Below are 24433 nucleotides of genomic sequence, written 5' to 3' on the forward strand. Positions count from 1 at the left end.
AACTAATGCTTTATTTACTGAAAACAGCAAATAGCGTACTACAATGTATGCAACTGGCAATTTAAACGTTAATTAATAATATGCTTGAATACAAGTTCAAAAGAAACAGTCCCTGAACACTGCGACACTGAACGCTTTATACCCTTGCATAAACTGTTTGTACAGTCAAAACTTGCTGAGGACTTACGCGTATATACGATCGTATTACTATTTTTAAATCGATAAAACGATATTGTATTAACGACTTTAATACATTTCAAACGAAGTCGAGCATAACAACGTAACGTTTTTTTTTTCAATGGCAAATAATGTTTTGCTTTCATGTACTTAAAACAGGTACGCAGTTGTGTAATCCCAATCGATTTGTGAAAATTCGTTCATAGGAAACATGGACACATTGTGATCAATTATGTATCAAACACGAGTCAATTTGTCGGTATTGGCGTTAATTTGCTCTTGAATTTTCCAAGAAGTAAGAACATAAGAAGTATTTGATGTTTTATAACATTTATCAGTCATGTTCATAAATTAATTTGATATTGCGATAATAATATGAGTTGTGTACTGAGAAAACTGGGCTTAATGCATGTGCCTACAGTCCGCACAGGCTTATCAGGGACGACAACTTCCGCTTAAGCTAGATTTTTGGTAAAAAGGGACTTCGTTTAAGCAAAAAATTCTATTAAAGTCGAAAATGTCGTCCCTGATCAGCCTGTGCGGCTACAAAGCTAATCTGGGACGACCGTTAACGCACATGCATTATGCCCAGTTTTCTCAGAACACGACTTATATATTCACATTGCAATCGTGTAGGCATTCCTTACGCGAGCTTGATTATTTAAACTATTTGTTAAGAGGCACATCAACTGTTTTTTTTTAGAAGAAGAGACTTTCTGCAAACCAAAAATACCGTAAAAGCGGAAAGTGTCGTCCCTGATTAGCCTGTACGGACTTCACAGGCATATCTGGGACGACACTTTACGCACATGCATCAAACCCTCTTTTCACAGAGTACGGCCCGTATTTAATCTTTGTCAGAATGCCTTTAAAAATGTGGTCTCATTGGATCTTTCGAATGAATCGCAGCACTTATTAGTATTGGTGTGCGCAAAATTAAAATAATCTTGTACATTTAATGTTCAATTAAGTTATAAATTAACAGAACTTATAATTCAGAGCTTCTGTTATCGAGATACATTTCTTATTCGGAACATCACTAACAATAAACTGCAATAATGTAGCGGTAGAAAAAAGCGCTTCATTAGTAAACGAATAATTGAGCATAACATAAAAGAAAACGTATTCCGTGAAACGTATTTTGTGCCCATAATATTGAACAGGAGGAGTGCAAACTGGTACTTTTTTTTAATTCGGCGGTCGAAAATGAAAATGCGAGGAAATGAATGTGTCAACCAGATACTTCAATAACAACAAAAGTTTTGTGTTAGTAACGTTTGATGATGTCATGAGGGAAAGCTGTCGCTTTTAATAATTTAAGAAGAATCGGAAATCAAAGTTATGCTATTGAAGCATGTGGGAAGGAGAAATGCGGATACAATATCAAAGGAAGAACATTTTGTCATATGAAAATAGTGTTTACATTGAGGAGTTTAAAGCCATAGCGCAACTAAGACCACTGGGACTTTTAACCCATGTATGCCCAGTAGAATCTCCCATTATTCTAAATTGGATCAATTTCATTCCAAAATTAGGGATGTCTAGTATTTTTATTTATATATTTAGAATATTTCTTACAGAAATTCCTGTAAGCAAACAGCGCAGACCCAGTTGAGACGCCTCAAGCGGCGTCTCATCTGGGTCTGCGCTGTTTGCCAAGGCCTTTTTTCTAGACGCCAGGCATAAATGGGTTAATGCATGACATATTTTAAATACAAATAAAATAAATATTTGAACGAAAACACTTGGGTTTCACGTCATAAACAAACTGTTGTTTGTTTTTAAGAAGCTTATAGGAATTTCAATATACCGAATTAATATACGCGCCAACGTTAAAATAATGTTGTTGTTTTTTTGTTATAAAGCTGCATATACTTTTTGTATAGATGATAACTATCTTTTTTTTTTAGAAAGGAGTAATGAAAATTAAAAATAAATAAGCAATTATATTAAGAGTCTTATTTCATATTTCTCGTTCTGACGTTTAACAACATAACTGTATAAATAACGGCTATGTTTTATTTATGTTTGTTTTATGGGAGCAACAAAAAAGATGTAAAGAAAATTATTTGGTTTTCAGTAGTTTTAAGTTTAGGTTCTTTCAAAATCGGTATACGAATTAAATATGTGTTTATTTTCGTATTAATGTTGTCAAATTTAAGACGAAAAACGAAAATACGGTATATGGATGGATTCTGTATCCACTGACCATTGCCCATGAGTTTGCAACGACTGCATTTAATTTAACTCAGTGTTCTTTCATAAATATAATGAATATACACGGACTTTGTTTGAAACTAAATATTTTTTCTTTTATCAATGTTGTATTTGCTCTAATAATCTGAGTGCATTGTCGTCTATTTGCTTAGCGACAGCTTAGGTAGTTTGTTATATGTACTACACATGTAATTACTTCAAGTTCTAAGTGACCTACAATTTCGCTGCGTACTCGTTCTATCAATTGGAATTCCGCTGAAAATTTATGAAAACAAAACAGGATAAAACAAGTAGTCCATAATAGAAGTTGGTACTTTGAAATTCTAAATTATGTCTGAAAACACTTAAAAAAAATAACAATCTTCTTTCTACTTCTCATCCATATCACATAAAACCACACCGGGTCTCTGCGCAAAGGTAGGATTCCAAAATTTCAGAACTAATCTTTAATCTTCCGTTTTAAAATTCATTACTTATTCATGTGCAGGTAATGTAGACAGAAGATTTTATCGCTTTTAGAGACCTCTTGTGAACTATGAAAATTATCTGTAATTTCCATAAGCGGGGCGTATCAACTTTTAGTCTCCTCTAATATTCCCCTGATGATCTAACAACTACGTGATGGGTATATATTATTTATTCCCTTACTTATAGACTTAAATCATCCGTCCCAGTGTTAGCCTTTGAATCTTGCAAGTCATAGTTAAAAACAAAACTTGGCATGGGTCAGCGCCAAGGTTTCAAATAACACTCGTGGATGGCAGACCAAGAGCAGATTATAAAGGGGTCATGCTCTGTAAAAAAGGGGTTTAATGCATGTGCGTAAAGTGTCGTCCCAGATTGGGACGACACTTTACGCAAATGCATTAAACCCCTTTTTCACAGATCACATTCAATATAGTTATTTTAACAGTTCTGATAATAAGTTAACTTTAGTAACCTAACGCCCATCATCAGCAATCTTATGCCCTTACTTAGCCGACCAATCATAGACAGTATTTTCAGCTCAAAAGTCAAAGTAGCATAAAAGGATCAGTCTTGATCAATTTCATTCGCGTGCGCTTCATAGTTTTATTTCGACCCATGGTGCTAAAAGGTACCTTGTGTACTTTAAATTTAACGGTATGTGGTACCATTTTGCACCAATGGAGCGATTTGATATAAACCAACAATACAATTTTACATTGAAACCATTCAACCGATATTTCATAGTCCTGAGTAACTGGACTAAATGAGTCTGAGAAAACTGGACATAATGCATGTGCACAAAGTGTCGTCCCAGATTAGCCTGTGCAGTCCGCACAGGCTAATCTGGGACGACAATTTCCGCCTTAATTGGATTTTTGCTAAGAAGAGACTTCATTTTGACGAAAATGGACTGCACAGGCTGATCTGGGACGACACTTTACGCACAAGCATTATGCCCAGTTTTTCTCAGAAATAAATCTGTTAACAGGCTGATTCAGATTATAAATAAAAGTGGGATGCAATCACGTGACAGACAATTTGGCGACGTCCATTCCGAGATTCGTATTTTTTGCCATTGTATGACCTTGAATACCTTTTTTAATGCCGCTCACATTCAAGCCATATAAGCGAGAAATATATATGAACAATAGTAGATTGCAACACTATCTGATTTGAAAAAAGCAATGTATCTAACTCGGCCGAACTACAATTTGATTATTGCCAATGCGCGTGCGTGAGCATTAGGATAAGATGTTTTTTAATACTTTTTGTTACGTTAGTTTTTTTACTCGTAAAAAGCTTTTGTATTTGCTGAAGAATTCACGTATATATCAACCACGCAGTATAATATTAAACCCTCTCCCATTCAGAAGCAAAGTGAAAATGACTATGTGCAAACAGCATAAAACCAGAACAGCCGTGGAGTAACTCGCAATTTGTTCAGGTTTTATGCTGTTTGCTACTCACAAGTATCTAAGTGTTGGAAAGGAAGCCTTACACACTTGAAGAAAGGCCTTTATTTAAAAGTACTTTCTAAGGGACTACACATGCTTAAAAATACGTATCTAAGTGGTAAAGGGTCAAAACACTCACATACGCATTTCAGGCCATGGTATTTTAAGCCTAGCCGATTCGATAAATTATGCAATGATAGAATAGTAACATATTCTCTGTATGAAGTGGGCATTACAACATAAAACAAGCAATAGACGAGTTTTACATTCCCAAGTTGGGGGATGATCACAACGAGGAAATCAGGTTCAGTGAGATATGCCATCGAGATTTTTTCCGCCAAACCGTGCTTTATTATTTATGAAATCGACAACTAACCATCACAGAAAAATATTATTTCGATTCTAACACGATTCTAATTGATTTGGTTCAAGTTTTAGGACGTGAACTATATTTTTAATACTCCGCCTTTCTTAGTACAAAGTTCACTATTTAGTGACGTCATTGAATTGTACAAACATATGACGTCGTTTTCATTTACAAATATTTTGCAAATGACGTCGCTTTCATTGAAAACAACAATCGTAGAAACTTAATGACGTCACGTTTATTGATGCTACTGGAAAACTTACATGCTATAAATGTTTTTTGAATTACGTTTCCTAACAAATAACATTCTTTGTAGGCGTGGTTATGCCAATAATCACCAAATATACAATTAGTTGTTTCATAACACTTATATACATGCTACATTTATTACATTTCTTTTAGAGCGGGTTTTAGCACGTGCATTTTAATGCAATATTTTCTTTATTTATTCGGAACTATTTTCGAAACATTAAGCTCCGCCCATAAGTTATTGCAGAATAACCCACGCTTGATTTCCTTCTTTGTCTATAGAAAACAAGTCACGTGCCGTGTTAGAATTCAGTATTTTTCTTTCTCTGCAGCTTGGAACTATAGCGAGAAGAGAGAGAAAAGAAGAGTATACCACTTTTATAAAGATCACATGATGAAACTATTTGAGCCTTGTTTTGGGATTACTGGGCTTAATGCATAAGCGTAAAGTGTTATCCCAGATTAGCCTGTGAAGTCCGCACAGGCTAATCAGGGACGACACTTTGAGCCAAAACTTGATTTTCGATACGAAGGGACTTCCTTGAAACTAAAAATACCAAAAAATCGTAAAGTGTCGTCCCTGATTAGCCTGTCCAGACTGCACAGGCTAATCTCGGATGACACTTACGCACATGCATTAAGCCCAGTTTTCTCAGAACAAGACCCATATAGTGTATACGTGTAACAAAATTGTAACAGTACATGTTAGGTGTCATTGTTTCGACATTGACTTCATGAAATGTGGATAAAATAATAAAATAGACATTTAAGTTTAAGGTAAATAAAACTTCACATAATATAACATAAGATTGATATTGATAAGATCAACATTACATATTTATAAAAATAGTTTCTAGTGAGCATAAAAGGCGCATGACTGTATAGAATTACAATTAACACTTTCTTGTTGGGTTGTTTGGTATATTGTTAAACTTATGTATTTATCTTTGCTTTCTTATTTTATTGTTCTTACTAGTGATATTTTAATATATTTGGACCGTGCTCTGTGAAAAAGGGGTTTAGTGAATGTGCGTAAAGTGTCGTCCCAGATTAGCCTGTGCCGTCCAAATAAGCTAATCAGGGACGACATTTCCGCTTTTATGATATTTTTCGTTTAAAGAACGTCTCTCCGTGCTCAAAGTGAGCTTCTGTAATCATCCTATGTCAAGCGTCCAGCATCATTTGGTGTGCGGTATGTGTGTATCGTAATATTTCAGATCGTTACAAATCTAGAGGCCACATTTTCCATCTAATCTTTATGGAACTTAGTCAGAAAATATTGGACTGTTTGAACATTATATAAAGATAGAATTTTAGTCACGTGTTTGAAACTAGGTCACTATGTCAAATCATAGCAAAATCGTGTAACCATTCTTGAGTCCACAATAGTGGTCTAAAACAGTGTATTCCTAAGGGCATAAGGAATATACTGGACTATACATTCCCAGGGTATGACACGCAGAGCGTACGTAAGTGTTAATATAGTATTGTATTGACAGTTACTATCATTAAATACGTATTTATAATATGAAATTTGACTATACTATTATACAAAGTTTGTATTAATATTTAATTATAATTAGCATTGCACCTATCACTCCAATAATTATAAGAATGCGGTACCATATTACTAGAATCAGCCCGGGTATGTTTCCGCGCAAGATGTATGATACGTTGGTGGGATTTACTGCCTCTTTCCCAAAGACCAAGATCTTGTCAGTTATCAGAATGTCCAGTAGATATTTGGACAGCACAGAGAAGACCGGGCCTTTGCATAGCTCCTCGATGATAAGGTTAAACACTAGTCCATGGGAGTGCAATACGGCTCGAAGCCGGCGCCTCTGCAATGAAAAGAGGTTGCAGTGTAGCAGAATGTTGGCAGCCGTGAAGGGCTCCCGACAACGGCTCCAGAACGATGACATACTCTCCTGCGCCACCGAGTTACAGTGTGTTTCCAATCAGTCCGCACAGGCTAATCAGGAACGACACTTTCCTCTTTTATGACATTCTTCGTTTAAATGAAATTTCTTCTTAGCAAAAATCCTATTTAGGCGGAAAGTATCGTCCATGTGCCGACTGCACAGGCTAATCTAGGACGACACTTGACGCACATGCATTAAGCCCATTTTCATCAGAACGCGACTCATTTTATGACGAAAGCATTCATGTTCCCATATTGAACCGCGATTGTTTGGAATAATGATTTAAATCGAGCATATTTGTTTTGTAAATATTTCCTTAATTACCATCTCTACGGTATCAGGTTTGGTATGAATCGCATACGTATTACCTATGTATGTGACACCACATTGAAGTCTTGTCTAAGTACATGCTTAAACAGCATAGCAAGCCTAAAGTTAAATGACTTGTGTATGGACTCAAAATGACCGTTTTACAGATTTTGGCATGTATTGTAGTGTATCATTAAATGCTTTATATTAATTAATGTAAACATTTGATCTAAAAAGCTTCTGTTTAAAATCAAGAAAGAAATAAAAAGTAACCCTCCACTGGGCTCAAACCACTGGCCTCTGACGTTAAAGTCTAATGCTTAGACCACTCGGCCATCCGTTCTCATACAATGAATGATGTATTTTATACTTTATATAAGCAATCCTCGTAGTGTCACAAAATAAATATAACGACAACAACAGAACTCCCCAGATTATTCAGTCGTTTCGCGTTGCAACAATTTAAAATTTTCAGGTTTTTAAATCGTCAAAAGATGCATAAAATGTATATTTCAGAGCATGGTAAATGCTCAGTATTACTGTTTACTCACAAAAATCATAACTTAAACGAAAATTTACGAATCTGAAACATTTCTTTTTAATTTTGTCAATTAACTAAAACGTGAAAAAGTCCCTTTAAAATGCATTCCTTAATTACGTTAGTATTAAATAAAATATTGTAGAAATCGCTCCTACTGGACATTGTTTTTCAAATCAAAACAACATACGGACGCATCGCTTTTGAGAAACAATATACATGTATCATAACCCATTTATGCCTAGTGGACTCTCCCATCCATCTAAATTGAATCAATTGATTTCCAAAATTAGGGATGTCTAGTATATTTATTTCTATATTTAGAATACTTCTTACAGAAATTCCATTAAGCAAACAGCGCAGACCCAGATGAGACGCCGCATGATGCGGCGTCTCATATGGTTCTACGCTGTTTGCAAAGGCCTTTTTTTCTAGACGTTAGGCATAAGTGGGTTAAAGTCATTCGACAGCTTAGGGATGCCTTGTACTTTGATTGTTGTTAAACTTATGATAAAGTATTTCCTCGTAAACTAATGATGATCGTGTCGAAACACAAAAAAGACATTGACTTTTGCAGTCGTTTCTGTCAAATATTGTTTTATGTTATATATCTGCTTTGCTTCTACTATAGCATGTTTCTTAATTTCGAACTTTTAAAGACCTTGACATGATAAAGTTGGTAAGGACATTCAATGTAATGTGAATAGGACTTATCTAACTTTATAGGTCATGTGTGGTTTTAGAAGTGGGTTTAATAAACCCAAATCAGTCTGTTAAAACCCAAATGAAGACCGATGCGGAATATCATGTACTTACTTTTGGTCTTATCATGTGTTTTTCAGATACACCGGACTCAGCATGTATTCTTCTACGAGATAAACGAAACTTTTATTAACGTATTTGTTTCAATAATCTACTAGTTTTAAATGGTCTGAACAAACTCTGGTCACGTGGTTGAATAAGGTGAGTGGTTATGGCATACGACCCATTGTCGCATGACGCGGCTCATAGACCATCGCTATTATGACAATATTGCATAATTCAAACCTATAGCACTTCTCGCGGGAATCTGGATGCACATGACATTTGCATCAATATTTTTTGTTGCTTACCGGTATATTTCGTGATGTTCCATGCACAATTCTTTGGTATCCTAAATCTGTAAAATCATTTTAGCCTCGCTCTGGAAAAATCGGGCTTAATGCATATGCGTTAAGTGTCGTCTCAGATTAGCCTGTGCAGTCCACACCGACTAATCAGGGGCGACACTGTCCGCTTTCAGACCTAGTTAAGTCATATGGTTCAGATTTTGCTTTGATTTCAACCGAATCCTATTTCGAATTCAAAGTTGAATGAAAACAATGTTGTTGTTTTTTTAAACCTTTATGTTACATTTAATTGTAACTGTTTTACACCTGTATTTAGTATTTATTCAGATGAAACCATCGCAAGGTGGCAAAAGAATGCTAAACTGCTTCTTGTTATTTGCTTTTCCTCAATAAAAATTTGAAAAAAATGCGTGCCAATTTCGTTGTAGCAGATATCAATCTTGAGAGTAGCGACTGCTTGATTACTTCTTGACATTCGCTTTTTGATCTATATGCAATTCGTACCATTTGTGCTCAAAATGTTGATGTTGCTGACAACCGCTTTGAAATATTTACATTTATAGCGTTTTAAATACAGGCATGTCGAGAACATCTTTTTAAGAAATTAATATAAATTTGAATAACCAGTTATAAATTTAAATGACATGTTCATGTTGAAATATTCTGAACGACATTTAACTATGTTCAACTTTATTTTATTTATCTTAAAAGTCAATGCATCGGGAGTTAGAAAAGGATATGGGCACAAACAATATATTCATAAATTTATACATGTACTCACATTTGTGTTAATAATACCTTGTAAAACATTGATCTGTCAATATCAAAGAAATCGAAATTAAAACATCTACCGGTAATTTAAGTTCTTTTAATCGGGAAACTAACAAAGCAAAGGTAAATGAGCTTTTAAAGTTTTAAAAGAGAAGTGGTCATGTAAACCACGACTTGAAAGAGAAAACGAGCCAGTTAAGTTTTTTTTAAATTATTATGATTTTTACTTAGTCTTGATAGACTTAGTAAAGACTGTTTAATAAATTGTAAATTGATCCACTATGTAAAAATAAAGAGAAGAGGTAACAAAATCATGTACTGATTTTACAGTACCAAATAAACATTTGTAAAACAAGTTAATTTAGCTGCAACAAAATATGAAGATTTTAATACAGTGTTAATAGTATACTATATCGTAAAAAGAAACTGATTTCGGTCAGTTATATTATGTTTGCAAAGACTCCGGCATCTTATTTCACGATAAATGTAATCTGGCCCTTATGAATATTTCGTTGAAACCGTAAATAATCGTAGCCGAATCTGAATTAAGATAATAAGTACCGTTTATAATTGATATGGATATTTGATGAGATCTGCATACATGCATGTATAATGCGGCCACATCTCATCCGCTCGGTTTCCTAATTACAGCAACACAAAGCCAATTACGTATTTTTCTATATAGTTTTATGTCTATTCGATAATTATCTGTTTATGGACTTTGTATATGAACGAGTTTGTGGGCAAAATTATGTGTAAAAATCCGCCTTGACACCAACTGCATACGATAACAGTTTATAGTCAGATACACGAACTACTTGGCAGAATTGCACCTCAAAGAGAATGCGACTGAGTTATGTTGTTACTTGTATTGCTCTGACATAAACAGTACACTATATTATAAATAAAATTAATATATAATAACATATTTAAAACTTAAAATAATTTCATAAAAAGGTCAACAATATGTAAACACGTATTTTGAGAAAAATGCAGGTGGAAACCATGGAAACCATGATGTTTGGTGTTCGAACCCGATACTGATCCACTGTACCATCACATGGCGAGGTTTCTGATGTGCCGCTGTTAATGTTTATCGCTTGTATATTTTGAAGCAAATGTATTCATCTTGTCTTCGGTTTTCGTAAATTTTCCTTACGGACAGTTAATTAGGACCAATTCAAATATATCGTATACTAATTGATTGAATAATAATTGATATGGTCGATCACGAAATTGTTTAGAATCGATGGTATTCCGACATCATTAAATAAATTCCGAACGTGGAAAACATTATGTAGTTGCTAATAATAAGTATGTCTTACACTGAGTGTGTTTAATGTAATGGTTGTTTTCGCACCGCCTCGCATCGCCTTCGTCATTACTTTGGGACTCTATAATCAAATATCTCATCGTCCGCTAGTAAAAGTAGAATTAGAAATAGAAGTAGAAGAAGAAGTAGTTGTTGTGGCAGTTGGACTTAAGGACAACAGAAAAGAAATAACAATAACATGTATGTCACCTTTGGTTAAATATAAGGGAGAACTGCGTTTAGCCCCAGGCGTCGATGTGGGTTGGTTTCCATGGTGAATAGTCCACGTGATGACGTCAGGAGCCTTGTGTTTCCAGAAGTTATCGCTGGTCGTGTAGAAAAACGTTCCATCGGCGCTCCAGTGCAGGGTGTCGACCTGAATAATATAATAAGGACTGTATTCCTGTGACATTGACAGAAATGCATGGGTAGCAGAATTGTGTGGATTATTATCTAGTCATGTCGAATAACTATTAAAAAGTATATAAACCATCACCAGATTGCGTAATGTTTACAACGGCAACGTTATGTGGAATGACTCCTTGAGAGACAGATAAATCTACGCAAGGACGAACAAACCCGAGTTGAATCAATACGCAGGGAGCGTTCAAGCGATTTGCTCAAAGGCAACTTGTAGCATGTATGGTTTTAAACAGGCTAAGAAAGAGTATATTGAACACAACATGACATTAATAGCCTAAGGTTTAATAACTGGACTTAAAAAATCTAAAACAAATTGTAGCTCCAATGGGAATCCCGGGGTTTCATGTGTAAAATAACTTACGTCTTAACATTTCTTCTTATCCGGCAAGTACAATACTTACGTGTAATTTCATATCGTGTGGTCTCTGTAATTTTCACGAAATTAGAAGAAATACTCCAAATTATTTTCCCGTCATAAACGATTTATAATCTCAAACCATTGATTATTTATTTACAAAATGATTGATTTTCTGCATTTATATGGCCCACGTGTTATTTCATGTATTAATATGCACTGTTTGTTTTTGTTTTACACACATGCTTAGTTATAAATATCTGAACAGGTAAAACATAAGTCGCGTTATATGCGGCCATCGTAGCTCCAGACCAGCTTGCGCAATCGCGCAGTCTAGTCCGGAGCTACACTGTCGGCTATCTAATCACGCAATGTATCGTGGTCTAATCAGGAGCTACACTGTTCGCTATAAAATCACGCAATGTATCGTGGTCTAGTCCGGAGCTACACTGTCCACTATATAATCACGCAATATATCGTGGTCTAATCAGGAGCTACACTGTCCGCTATATAATCACGAAATGTATCGCAGTCTAGTCCGGAGCTACACTGTCCACTATATAATCACGCAATATATCGTGGTCTAATCAGGAGCTACACTGTCCGCTATATAATCACGCAATATATCGTGGTCTAGTCCGGAGCTACACTGTCCACTATATAATCACGCAATGTATCGCAGTCTAGTCAGGAGCTACACTGTCCGCTATATAATCACGCAATATATCGTGGTCTTATCAGGAGCTACACTGTCCGCTATATAATCACGCAATGTATCGCAGTCTAGTCAGGAGCTACACTGTCCGCTATATAATCACGCAATGTATCGTGGTCTAGTCAGGAGCTACACTGTCCGCTATATAATCACGCAATGTATCGTAGTCTAGTCAGGAGCTACACTGTCCGCTATATAATCACGCAATGTATCGCAGTCTAGTCAGGAGCTACACTGTCCGCTATATAATCACGCATGTACCGTGGTCTCATTAAAGGACTAGGTAGCTCCAGACGAGACTGCGCGATTGCATGGGCTGGTCTGGACCTATGCTGGCTGCATTCGGCATAGAACCCATCATCGCATGACTCGGCTCAGAGTATCTCTACTGTTGGCTCTCTGGAGATGAATTCTGTCTTAAATCACTCATAGCCGGTTTCATGCACGTGACCGGCACGTTACGGCGCTCTCATTCGCTCGTCCATTGTGAAGGATGCGGCCCTGGAGCTCGTGACTTTGTCCCACAAAAAGATGCAGTTCTCCTGCGATACTATGTCATACGTCAGGAAGTATGGCGTGACGTCACTCAACACTAACTTCACCCACGTCTTGTGGACCAGTCGTTGAAGTAACTTACCTGGTATTGATGAATATTGCAAAATATTTGCATTGCTTGGGATACACACGTTTTTTCCAGTTCATAAACATACTGTCTCTCCTGTACGAACCTGTTTTGACGCCATACACTCGGGAGTCATAGTTGTCGCCTTTGCCCGTGGTCATAATGCGGTCGTCATCGATAAACGTCTGCCATGACCATTTTGACGGCCTCTCTGTCACACAGCTCAAAGAGTTCTATCTCTGAAACAGACATTATAGCCTCGTTGTGGGATGACTGGGCTCGGTGCATGTGCGTAAAGTGTCGTCCCAGATTAGCCTATGGTAACTGCACAGACTAATCTAGAAGGACACTTTCCGGTTTTATTGATTTTTTTCGTTTATAGGAAGTCTCTACTAAACGAAAACCCAGTATATGCTGAAAGTGTCGTACCTGATTAGCCTGTGCGGACTTCACATGCATTGAGAACAGTTTGAACAGAACTCGTCTCATTTGATAATTACCTTCATAATACTTATATGTAAAGTAAGAACAAACTTTGATTGCGGCGTCTGTATGTGTTCTTATGTAATTCAAAATATAAAAGATCTGACATGAGTGTCATTTAATACCATATTTTATCAAACGAGATAAATAATGTTGGTGGAAAGCGAGCCTTTGTATATAATAATTTAAATACACAGGAAATGATGTTTGGATATAGAAATATATAGTTGCCTCTGAATTGACCAGCAAAGATCGTTGTCATTCCAGTCTCGATATGAACAATTGTGGGTGTACATATCAGTGGTCAGTTATATAAATAATATAATGTATGTCGTTTTATTGGTAAAATCATAAAATAAAAAGATAGGAAACTCGTCGATAAAGAAACTAATCTATTTGCAAGAACGGGACAAACAGCCTATTTTGTTCAATGTCCCTGACGAGAAGTTGAACTTGTATGTGCGCGCCCACGTTACCTCCGATGAAGAACAAGCGGCTGCAGACTCGGGTCAACAACATGTAGGAGTCGAACAACATGTACCTCCCACCGTACCGCCGGCCTGAAACTAGCGCGGAACTTATCTATGCCTCGTTCTTGGAAAACTGGGCTTAATGCATGTTCGTAAAGAATCCTCCCAGATTAGCCTCTGAAGTTACCACTTTTATTAAATGTTTCGTTTAACGGAAGTCTCCGTTCAATGAGGAAAGTGTCGTCCCTGATAAGCCTGTGTGGACTGCACAGGCTTATCTGGCACGACATTTTACGTACATGCATTTAGCCCAGTATTCACAGAACGCGGATAATATAAGTTATAAAGGCAATCAAATTAGCGACAAGGGTGCAAACATGTGTTTACAAAAAATAAATATTTGTTTGAATAAAACTGAATTTCTTCAACAGATTAACAGGAAGAAAGAGACTCATTGGTATAAAACATACGTTCATACTTAATAGTTGATTGGTCGATAACACTTTTGTAGTCTTATAACATATGGAGCGAAAACCATAAACTGATCTTGACAACAACATTTAAAAGCTTTGTTGTTATGCTAGTATGTAATGCGTACACAGAAAAAGAGACGCCGTAAACCTTAAAATATATTGAACAATATATGCCGCGAAATTCCAACGTATGTTTAATTCTGAAAGGTAAAGATACTGTCGCATCTCCTGTACGTACTGTTTGAGATCTCATACATGCGAGAGTGGGTGATAAGGTCCATCACCATTACGGGTCCCCTTTCAACCGTCACTGCGGCGAGCGTTCCCGGATCGTTTACCTGTAAAACAGCGATATGAGCCTCGCTCTGTGAAAACAGGGCTTAAGGCATGTGCGTAAAGTGTCGTCCGAGATTAGCTTGTGCAGTTCGCAGTGAGGACATTTTCCGCCTTGACTTGATTTTCGCTCAGGAATAGATCTTCTTTTAACGAGAAATTCCGTAAAAGCGAAAAGTGTCGTCCCTGATAAGTCTGTGCGAACTGCACAGGCTAATCTGAAATAACTCTTTACGCATATGCATTAAGCCCAGTTTTTGCAGAACGGGGTTTATTTCTATTGATCACCGTTTTCAACAGTATACAAGTCATATCGTGGCGGCCAGCTAACATACACTTTTAATTGGCTAGCTGATGTCCAATTAATTAGTACACATGCTTTTATCAGATCTGTTAACTGGCCTACTTGAATCAGAGGTATGGGGAGAATGGTCGTATATATATGAACACATCACTTGCGAATGTAAATGTTCGTCACAACATTAAATAACAAACTGCAATACAATTTTGAGATGTTCACTGCTTGCTACTACACTTGTACAGAACAGGTGGCATATGACATAATGTTGAGAAAGGTATAAAAACTGACCACAACTTGGTAGATGTCCTTCTTGTGCCCAGTTTTTATTATGGCGTCAATGCAGCCGTTTGTGATGTTGTACAGTTTAACGTTCTTGCCAAAACGTGACAAACGTCACGAGGAGTTCTACAATGGAAGAATGACGTCATAGACAGAGATAAAGTGGGCGGAACGGTTTCTAACACGTTCTGACCCAAATCGTTCAGTTAGCAAAATCTTTAAATCATGAATTTGATTTCTTAGTGACGCGGAATAGTAATGACACACCATGACCGGAATATTTAATAACTATGTTGTGAATACTGCCACATCCACACATGAATTGTAAAATGTAAATAAGAATTGTACGTACGCTTCCGTTTGGTCAAGATACACACTCGTGTATCGACTACTCGACCCGGAAACACGATGCTGACGTCCATCTTTTCAAGGTCAAACAAGTAAAACTTATCGTAAATTTCCATGACCACTGATCTGTTGTCTGCTTCGAAAAACCTCGTGTTTGCATTGCAGGCCACCTTCTGCTGAGTATAACGTTTGCAAGTATGACGCACGATATTTTGTTATTTTTGAAAAATTTACTTAATTGGACTGTTTTGTAATCAAATTAATCATGAACGTATATTAAGTATCGAATAATTTTCAGGGAGAATGCAACATTTTACAAAAATATGGACGCTTTAAGTGTAGAAAGAATAATTACATAAAAAACTCAATAAAAAATATTTGAAAACAAAACTGTAATTAATGGATTATTTATATGAGCCGCGTTCTGGGAAAGACTGGGCTTAACGCATTGCGTGGAGTGTGCAGTCCGCAGAGGCTAATCAGGGACGACAGTTTCCACACTGAAATTTCGTTAAAAAAAGAGACTTTATTTTAACGAAAAAAATCAACAAACGTGGAAAGTGTCGTTCCTGATTAGCTTGTGCGGACTGCACAGGCTAATCTGGGACGACAATTTACGCACATGCATTAACCCCACTTTTCACAGAACGGGGCTCATGTAAACGTCATCATTATATGTTGTCGAAATTCATTGAAGCAAATGGGAGCAATACACATACAATCAACAAAGAGCGAAATAAAACCGTCGTCTAACAAGTTCTCGGATGGCGCGGTATTCCAGTCTGCCGACATCATACACGCCGACTATGTTGGGCGAGTCCTCTCCCGCACTGCCGGTCACAAAAAACGCATCCTGGTGGCCCAGTGGAACACGTCCTGTGGAGACAGACTTTGTTGAGGCTACCGGTAATTAAAGAATAATTGTTAGTGTTCCGAATGATATTGCGGTGTATTTTACTTGATAGCGAAACCATTAATATTTTCTAAAAACAATAATGTGTAACATTAAACTAATATAATTGTTATGGTGGTCCGCCGGAAAACACTTTCTGTGTAGACAGACTTTATTGAGGCTAATTAAAGAATAATTGTTAGTTTTCTTAATGCTATTGCGGTGTATTTTTACTTTATAGCGAGGCCATTGAAATGTTTTTTTTTCTCTGCGCACACATTCCCCGTTGTTGTTTTATTGAATAATATGTGTAACCTTTAACTAATATAATTGTTCAGTTATATAAAAAGCAAATACGTTTCTCTGAAATATTTCTTTACAACAAAAATAAATATAAATAAGCTGTATGTTATTAAAGTCGCGAATCAAGAGGACTAAAAACATGCGCAAAAAATAACAATAACAACTTGAACTTAATAAAATATAATAAATGACGTTAAAATTGAAACGCAACCGGAACCGAAACAGCCCTAAAAATAAGTAAAATATAATTATATATGAGCCGCACTCTGCGAAAATGGAGTTTAATGCATGTGCGAAAAGTGTCGTCCCAGATTAGCTTGTGAATCTGCACAGGCTTATTACGGACGACACTTTTCGCTTTAATAGAAATTTTCGTTTAAAGGAAATCTCTTCTAAAGTAAAATCAAGTGATTGTTGATAAAAATTATCCGACATTCGTTGTTATTTCATTTCATATCATTTATTCGCCCCGAAAATTCGTCAGTAACAACCAACACTGTTGAATAACAATAGGGTGTTTGAATAGAAACTCGTTACAGGTTCTATCCTAATATATAGTGAAAGTCATTTTCGGCTTGGTTTAATTATTGTGTTGATGTTCTGTTTGTTTGTAAACTCAATGTTAAAAGACTAGCAAAATACAAATAAACATGTATACATACAAAATTAAAAATATATATTTCAATATAGAGTTTTTTATTAGTAATGCTTACCTGTGTGCAGACCTTCTACTTTTATTCCGTTGCCCAATTTCATGGCGATCCAATCGTCACCATGACACAACGCGACCTTTCTGCACTGAGCTTTACCTATCACATTGCGTAGCAACTGTGGAGGGTCGACCTTGATGTTCCAGATTTTGATCTCCTCCTCCTCCTCGCAGACTAAAGAATGTAAAGAGTTAATAATCTCTCTACATGTATATGAGACCATCTTGTTAATCGTTTTACGTTTGATTACAATTGATCACCAATTTATTTTGCTTTCGTTTCTGTATATGACTGTGAATTATTTCATTTTTCATCACACCATTAAACTGTAAATACGGATTTCTCTCGGGCAATATTTGTTTCACCATTATGGCAATATGTGGCATCGATTACGCTTATATAAGGTGATTAAGAAAGTTCAAAACTGTAATAAAATATCCACTCTTACAATGTTTATATGTCAACGAGAGCTTAACTAAGAACGTCAATTTAGTTTCGTAAAAAACAACAAACAGCAACTACCGGTACTTTATAAAGTAACAACAAAGCGTATAATGCACCTGTGATGACGTATTTGCCACATGACGTCATCGTCATCATGTCAATGCCAGACGTGATGTCATTAGCAGACAGGGTAGCTCCTGACCCGACTGAATGCATGCTTCGCTGACCAAATACGGCATAAGACCAGTGGTCGCATGAAGCGGCTCAATTCATAAAGAACTTTTAAGAAATATTGTTCAGTAATTGGCCTTGTAAAAGGGCTGTATACATATTAGTTGTTATGAAATCTAACCGAATGTTTTGATTACTTTGATAAAAAAAATATGTTCACTTGAATTAGCTGGTTTTCTTTAGTAATAATGATATTTTACCATCAGGTCTTGTTTATTCAATGATTTTCCATGCCTACCGTATATGTACAATACATGATTGTGTATTCTTGTATTGTCTAAATGTATGTTAATGAAGATGAGTCTTGTTCTGGGACAACGTGAGTAAAGTGTCAGCACAGGCTTATCAGGGACGACACTTTCCGCTTTTATGGAATTTGTTGTTAAAAGGAAGTCTCCTCTAAACGCAAATCAAGTTTCGGCGGACTGCACAGGCTAATCTGGGACGACACTGTACGCAGATGCATTAAGAATAGTTTTCTTAGAACGAGTCTTATATGAGTCCGGCTTCCAACCTCATTGTCCTCCAGGCGCCCGAGTAGCTGTGGCACGAACTGAACCGGATCCGTTTGAAGTCCCGTCCGGGAGAGCAGAAGCGCCTCAAGGATGTTCTTGAGCAGGGAATCCCCCTGGAACGCCGCTTTGGCCGCCGTGAAGTCGTCTAAGAGCGCCCTGGGAGAGCCGCGAGAAACATGCGTAAATTACATACTTTTAAGACGTGTTTGGCTCATGTTTCAGTGTTAATACAAGACACAGTGTTTTTGTTTATTTGGACAGTTAAAACATATACTATTATCTTCGGATATTTTTTAACGAAAAGCTAAAAATGTTACCGAGCAAAGTTTACTTACTTATTTGTTAAGAGCTATATATAATGTTCACATAAGAAACTCAAACAATCTAAATTTAAGTGAGACTGCACGATTTTTATATGTGTTAAATTGAAATATATTGATAAAAATATGTTAAAATAACACAAAATAGGCAAGAAAAATTATACATTGAAGACGAATTTCATAAAATGCAGCAAACACAAATTAGCGCCCCGAGCCGATTGTGACGAAGATTTTTCGTACATATTTTCCTACAATAACCGAAGCATTCGTCTTTTTATTAGAATCTGGAGTTAGTGTACGTGTGCCGTATGAATAGATATCGTTGCAGGAAATTAAAATGATCCGTAAAACAACCTTGTGTCTTTGTGTCGCATGAACGAATCTGCACTAAAACTAAATTTAGATTCACATCGTACATGCATGATATACATGCTGGCGAAATCGACTGTACAGACATTTTCCATTTCAGAATTAAATATCTGGCTTATTTCGCATTTTTCGATACATGTTCTTCTGAACTTTTATTCAATTTATATTGAAATATCTGTATAATAAGTTTTTTTTACACATTTTCTTTAAATTCATAAATATTTGACAAAATCGTGCAGTCTCACTTTAACGTGTATTTAAACAGGTAAAAAAGTCATTTTATCAGCCTACAATTACATCAGGTAACTAAGTCCGCATACAATAGTTACAGTGGTAACAGTGACAGTAAACGACAACTAAAACCAATGATAGAGGATAAGGTCGTAACAATTTAAGTGAGTAATTATAACATACGATGTGGCATTTCTTAACCATAAAACTTACTCAACAGGAAGTGCATGTAACTTAGCAACGCAGAAGTGCACATTGGCGAGACACTCCCATTGTGTCACACCGGTCTTACTGACCTGTGTGAATGCGCGCTAAGCATTGTGGGAAACGGACTTTTTTCCATCATGAGTGCACCGAGATAGACTTTTTTCTGTACAACGTACCATCAGTGCTAATCACTTCAAGAAAGGTCGTACTTAATGACCTGCGGACAAATACATCGGATCACTATCCTATAAAGGTTGAACTTTTGTGTAATTTTACTTTAAATATAAAGCCAGAAGAGAGCGTAATAAGCACTAGGGTGAACTGGAGAACTATTGATAAACACGTATATTCCATTAGGGTCAAGGACGGTCTCGCAACCCTAGAAACTGAAATTGATGATGATAATGTCGAGGAGGTTGTTAAAGATTTCTGTGAGCTTATGAGTGAATCTGCGTCAAATCTTGCCAGTAGAAGGAAACCGTTTAATTCTAAACCTAAGTTAAAGGTGTGGAACCCAGATATTAGAGACAATGTCATGAACATGAAAAATGCATACAAAGCTTGGAAGCGGGCGGGTAGACCGCGTGGAGAGAGTAGTTTATTAACTGAAAAGAACTTGGCTAAGAGGGCACTACGATCCAGTGTTAGGCAGGCAATTGCGAAAAAAGACTATGAACTAAAACAGAAGATAATTGAAAGCAGGAAATATGACTCTAGAACATTTCATAAGCTAGTGAATAGCCAACGTAACAAGCAGGGCAGGTTTATTACTGATTTATACGTAGGTAACCAACGGTACCAAGAAGATAAAATTTTATGTGGTTTTCATGATCATTTTGAAGCTCTTGGGCAACAGGCTGCCAATGAACTTTTCGACAATGTATATGATGAAATCGTCAATATTGAATACGAACTGACTGTGAATATGAACCGCAATCAATACGTCCAACCTGTAACTAAAATTGAACTTGAAAAAGCAGTTAAAAGTCTGAATACTGGTAAAGCGCCTGATGTTTACAACATGTCAGTCGAACATTTATTGAACTGTGAAGACAGCACCTTTGAGTATCTTTTAAAGGTTGTATCCCATGTATTTGCTAGTGGACTGTTTCCTGCGGCTTTGAAGAGAGGTGTGGTGACTCCCATTTTCAAAAACAAAGGTGAACCCAATGTTTCAGGGAACTATAGAGGCATAACAATTCTACCGGTGATTGGCAAGGTCATTGAAGCAATACTGCGCGATAGGATAGCACCAAACATAAAGAGCAGCCAGAATATATTCCAACGGGGCTTTACTAAGAACTCTTCACCACTAAATTCAGCTTTTATAGTAGAAGAACTGTATCGTGAATGTCATGACAATAGATCCGAAATGCACTTGATCTTTCTGGACGCGAGATCTGCGTTTGATGTTGTAGACCACAAACACCTTATGCGACGACTGGGTCACATTGGAGTATACGACAAACATTGGTCCCTAATCGATAGCTTCCATAGGGACTCCACTAGTGCAGTTAAGTGGAAGGGGCGTGTCTCGGCTGAGTTCAGTGTTCAGCAGGGCGTTAGGCAGGGTGGAGTACTGAGCACCGACCTATACAAGGTCTACGTTAACCCGCTGATTGATCGCCTACAAGAAGCCAGGGTGGGATCCACTATTGGTGACGTCAACTGTTCGGCCAGTGCTTGTGCGGACGATATATGCTTATGTGCCGAAACGGCCAATGAAGCGCAGGAACTGTTAAACATTTCAGCAGAATTCGCCAATATGGAGCGATACCTGTTACAGCCTACCAAGAGCGTGCATATCCATGTTAGTCACCAACGTAAAAAGGGCGTGTCTACTCCCCTCTTCATGAACAATGACGAAATTCCATCTGTGCAAAGAGCTATACATCTCGGTATTATACGAACTGACTCTATGCTGAACAACCAAAAAGCTAATGTGGATGAAAATTTAAAAAAAGCAAGAAGGAAAGCATATAGTATATTCGGTAGTGGTTACAAAGGGCAAGCGGGACTAAATGTACTGTCCATTATTCATCTTTACAAATCTTATGTTCTTCCCGTGCTTTTATATGGATTGGAACTGTTATTACCTCCTGAACGCATTATAAACTGTCTCGAAGCATTCCAAAGAAAGTTTGTTAAAGAAATTCTTAGACTACCAGACAACACAGCCAATGCGGCAGTATATCTTCTATCCGGACTTTTACCGATCGAAGCACAAATTCACATACAGGCACTGACCTTCTTACATACTATATGCTCGCAAGATAGAAACAGTATTGAGTGGGCGCTACTTGAACGTCAGATTAGCTTTTAATCAGTTGACAGCTCATCCTGGTTCATACAAGTTCAGCATATAATGTGGAAGTACGAGTTGGGGACTGTTGCTGACTTAGCTGACAACACACCCAAGAAGGGAAAATGGAAGACACGTGTACTCAAGGCGGTTTATAGCTACTGGAGTGATCAAATAGACAGTTTAACACCCTTATATTCTACATTGTTTTTCCTGAGACAAGATAAGTATGTGCCTGGTAAGATTCTCCCTTTGCTCTCATTGGAATATACGGCCAGAGAGTCAGAACGGTTAAAAACAAAGGTACGGTTACTCACAGGGACTTACATGCTCCAAACAAAACGTAAGAACTTTAACCAGTATGACATAAACCCAACATGTCAGATGTGTGGTGAAGAGAACGAAACCGCAGAACATTTTGTGCCCTACATAGTGTTAGACAGTCAATTATGGTAGACATAGAACGACAGTGGGGGGCGATAACAGAGACTTCATTTAATACTTTACCCGTAGACGAACAGCTCTACATACTCATCAACAGTTGGCCAACTTTAAAGACTTTCCTGAAAACCCATTTGTCTTCAGAATTTCATGAGTTTGAGAAGCATTGTGGACGGTTGTTGTACGGTCTGGACAGGACACGTCAGTTGCTCTTGGTGACCAATGCAAACCAGCGACCACCCCGTACCAAACACACCACGTACCAAACACACACAAAAAACAAACTAAAGAAGGGCATAATTCTTAATTAAACTGGCAATAGTGTTTATTGGGTATTTTTATTCAAGGCAATACAATTCTAATGTATGTACAGAAGCACTCTCCGGCCTTCCGTAAATTCATTTAATGATTTATTTTTTTTATTTTTATCTCATTTAATATTTTAACAACTAATGAAAAATCGCGCGTACAGTTCTAAGTCGCATATATTCGCGATTAGTGGATAGACTTATATTCTAGTGAAAGGTGTGTGATTTAAGGAGTGAATAGTGTGAACGTGTAATATAGTGTTTATATTCGGTGGAGGATTATTCACTGTCTACAAACGATTGTTTGGTTCCTCTACAAAGGGGGTTCAAGAATAACACAGAACAGAACAGAACAGAACATGGCGTTGGTAAACATAATAAACACGGAAGTGAAAAATGGTAATTAATTATTATCAAAAACAGGCCCCATCAAACCGGGCCAGCTGTAATATATACATGGATGCAGTTTATGCTTCAAAAGGAGCCACTTTTCATGTCAGTCTATTGTTTGTAAGAATCACTAAACACGTAACTTAGACTAACTAAACACATTGCAAGACTGTATCTTCGAAATAGTAAATAAATCAAAATCATTAATAAATATTTATAATTAACTACCTGCTGAAATTTGAGAACGTAAACGATTTAAAATAAACGCTGTGAACATTACAAGGAATCTTACATGCAGGCCTCATGTTAGTCCAAACAATTAGACGTAAGCTACCCCGCTTACGTCTAAACGGCTACCGTCGTTTTCCTATAGCAAATTGAGTTCAACTTAAACTTCAGTTTTTCTCGTTAAATCTTTGCTAATGCATAAAATTATCATTAATTAGACATAAATGTGAGCGATTACCTCTTAAATGTGTAAAAATTGTGCTTATAAACCACTTATGTACATTTTTAAAAATAAACATACACAACACACGAAGTGTGTTTGACGTTTATAGAATTACATTGAATTATCTTGAACGAAATTATTTTTTGAATAGGTTACACATAACCAATTGTTGTTGTACAACAAACAACATCACTTTTTAGCTTTCTGTGCTTTTTAATTAAATGAAACCTATATGTGTGTGTTAAAACTACCAGTTGTATCACGGAGTGTATATTGATAGGAGATGAATCGAGTATTTGACCCTTACTGTAGTAAATTCAATCTTATGCAAAAACTATTCATCCGATTTTATTGGTTTATACGTTATCTTGTTGCTTATTAATTCCTCTTTCAAAAAATATACGTTTTAGTATACTCCCGTTGTTATTAATGGATTTATAGCGAGATAAACACAAGAAATACACATTTTATGTTTTACCACGGCGCGTTTTACCGTGTTGTGGCTATCGATCTTGTACAATTAGCGTACAGCGAAGCGCCAAGGTTATACATTTTGATGTACCCACTCACGTCTTTTGTTGAATTATAGTTTCATTTCTCGGCCGATTTTGACAAATTATATAT

General features: G+C 36.7%; 1 protein-coding gene across 1 annotated transcript; it reads right to left on the reverse strand.

Annotated features, from left to right (window-relative positions):
• Positions 1 to 15371: 15371 nt before the first annotated feature.
• Positions 15372 to 18916, reverse strand: LOC127840969 (uncharacterized). The gene is made up of 5 exons (XM_052369439.1): positions 18790 to 18916; positions 17604 to 17774; positions 16450 to 16571; positions 15700 to 15868; positions 15372 to 15473 (listed from the first exon to the last, which is right to left on the reverse strand). Exons 2-5 carry the CDS (start codon positions 17644 to 17646, stop codon positions 15433 to 15435), a joined length of 375 nt encoding a protein of 124 aa, XP_052225399.1. The 5' UTR covers positions 17647 to 17774; positions 18790 to 18916; the 3' UTR covers positions 15372 to 15432.
• Between the last annotated feature and the right edge of the window lie 5517 nt (positions 18917 to 24433).

This window comes from Dreissena polymorpha, chromosome 8 (assembly GCF_020536995.1).
Source record: "Dreissena polymorpha isolate Duluth1 chromosome 8, UMN_Dpol_1.0, whole genome shotgun sequence".
Taxonomy (NCBI): Eukaryota; Metazoa; Mollusca; class Bivalvia; order Myida; family Dreissenidae; genus Dreissena; species Dreissena polymorpha.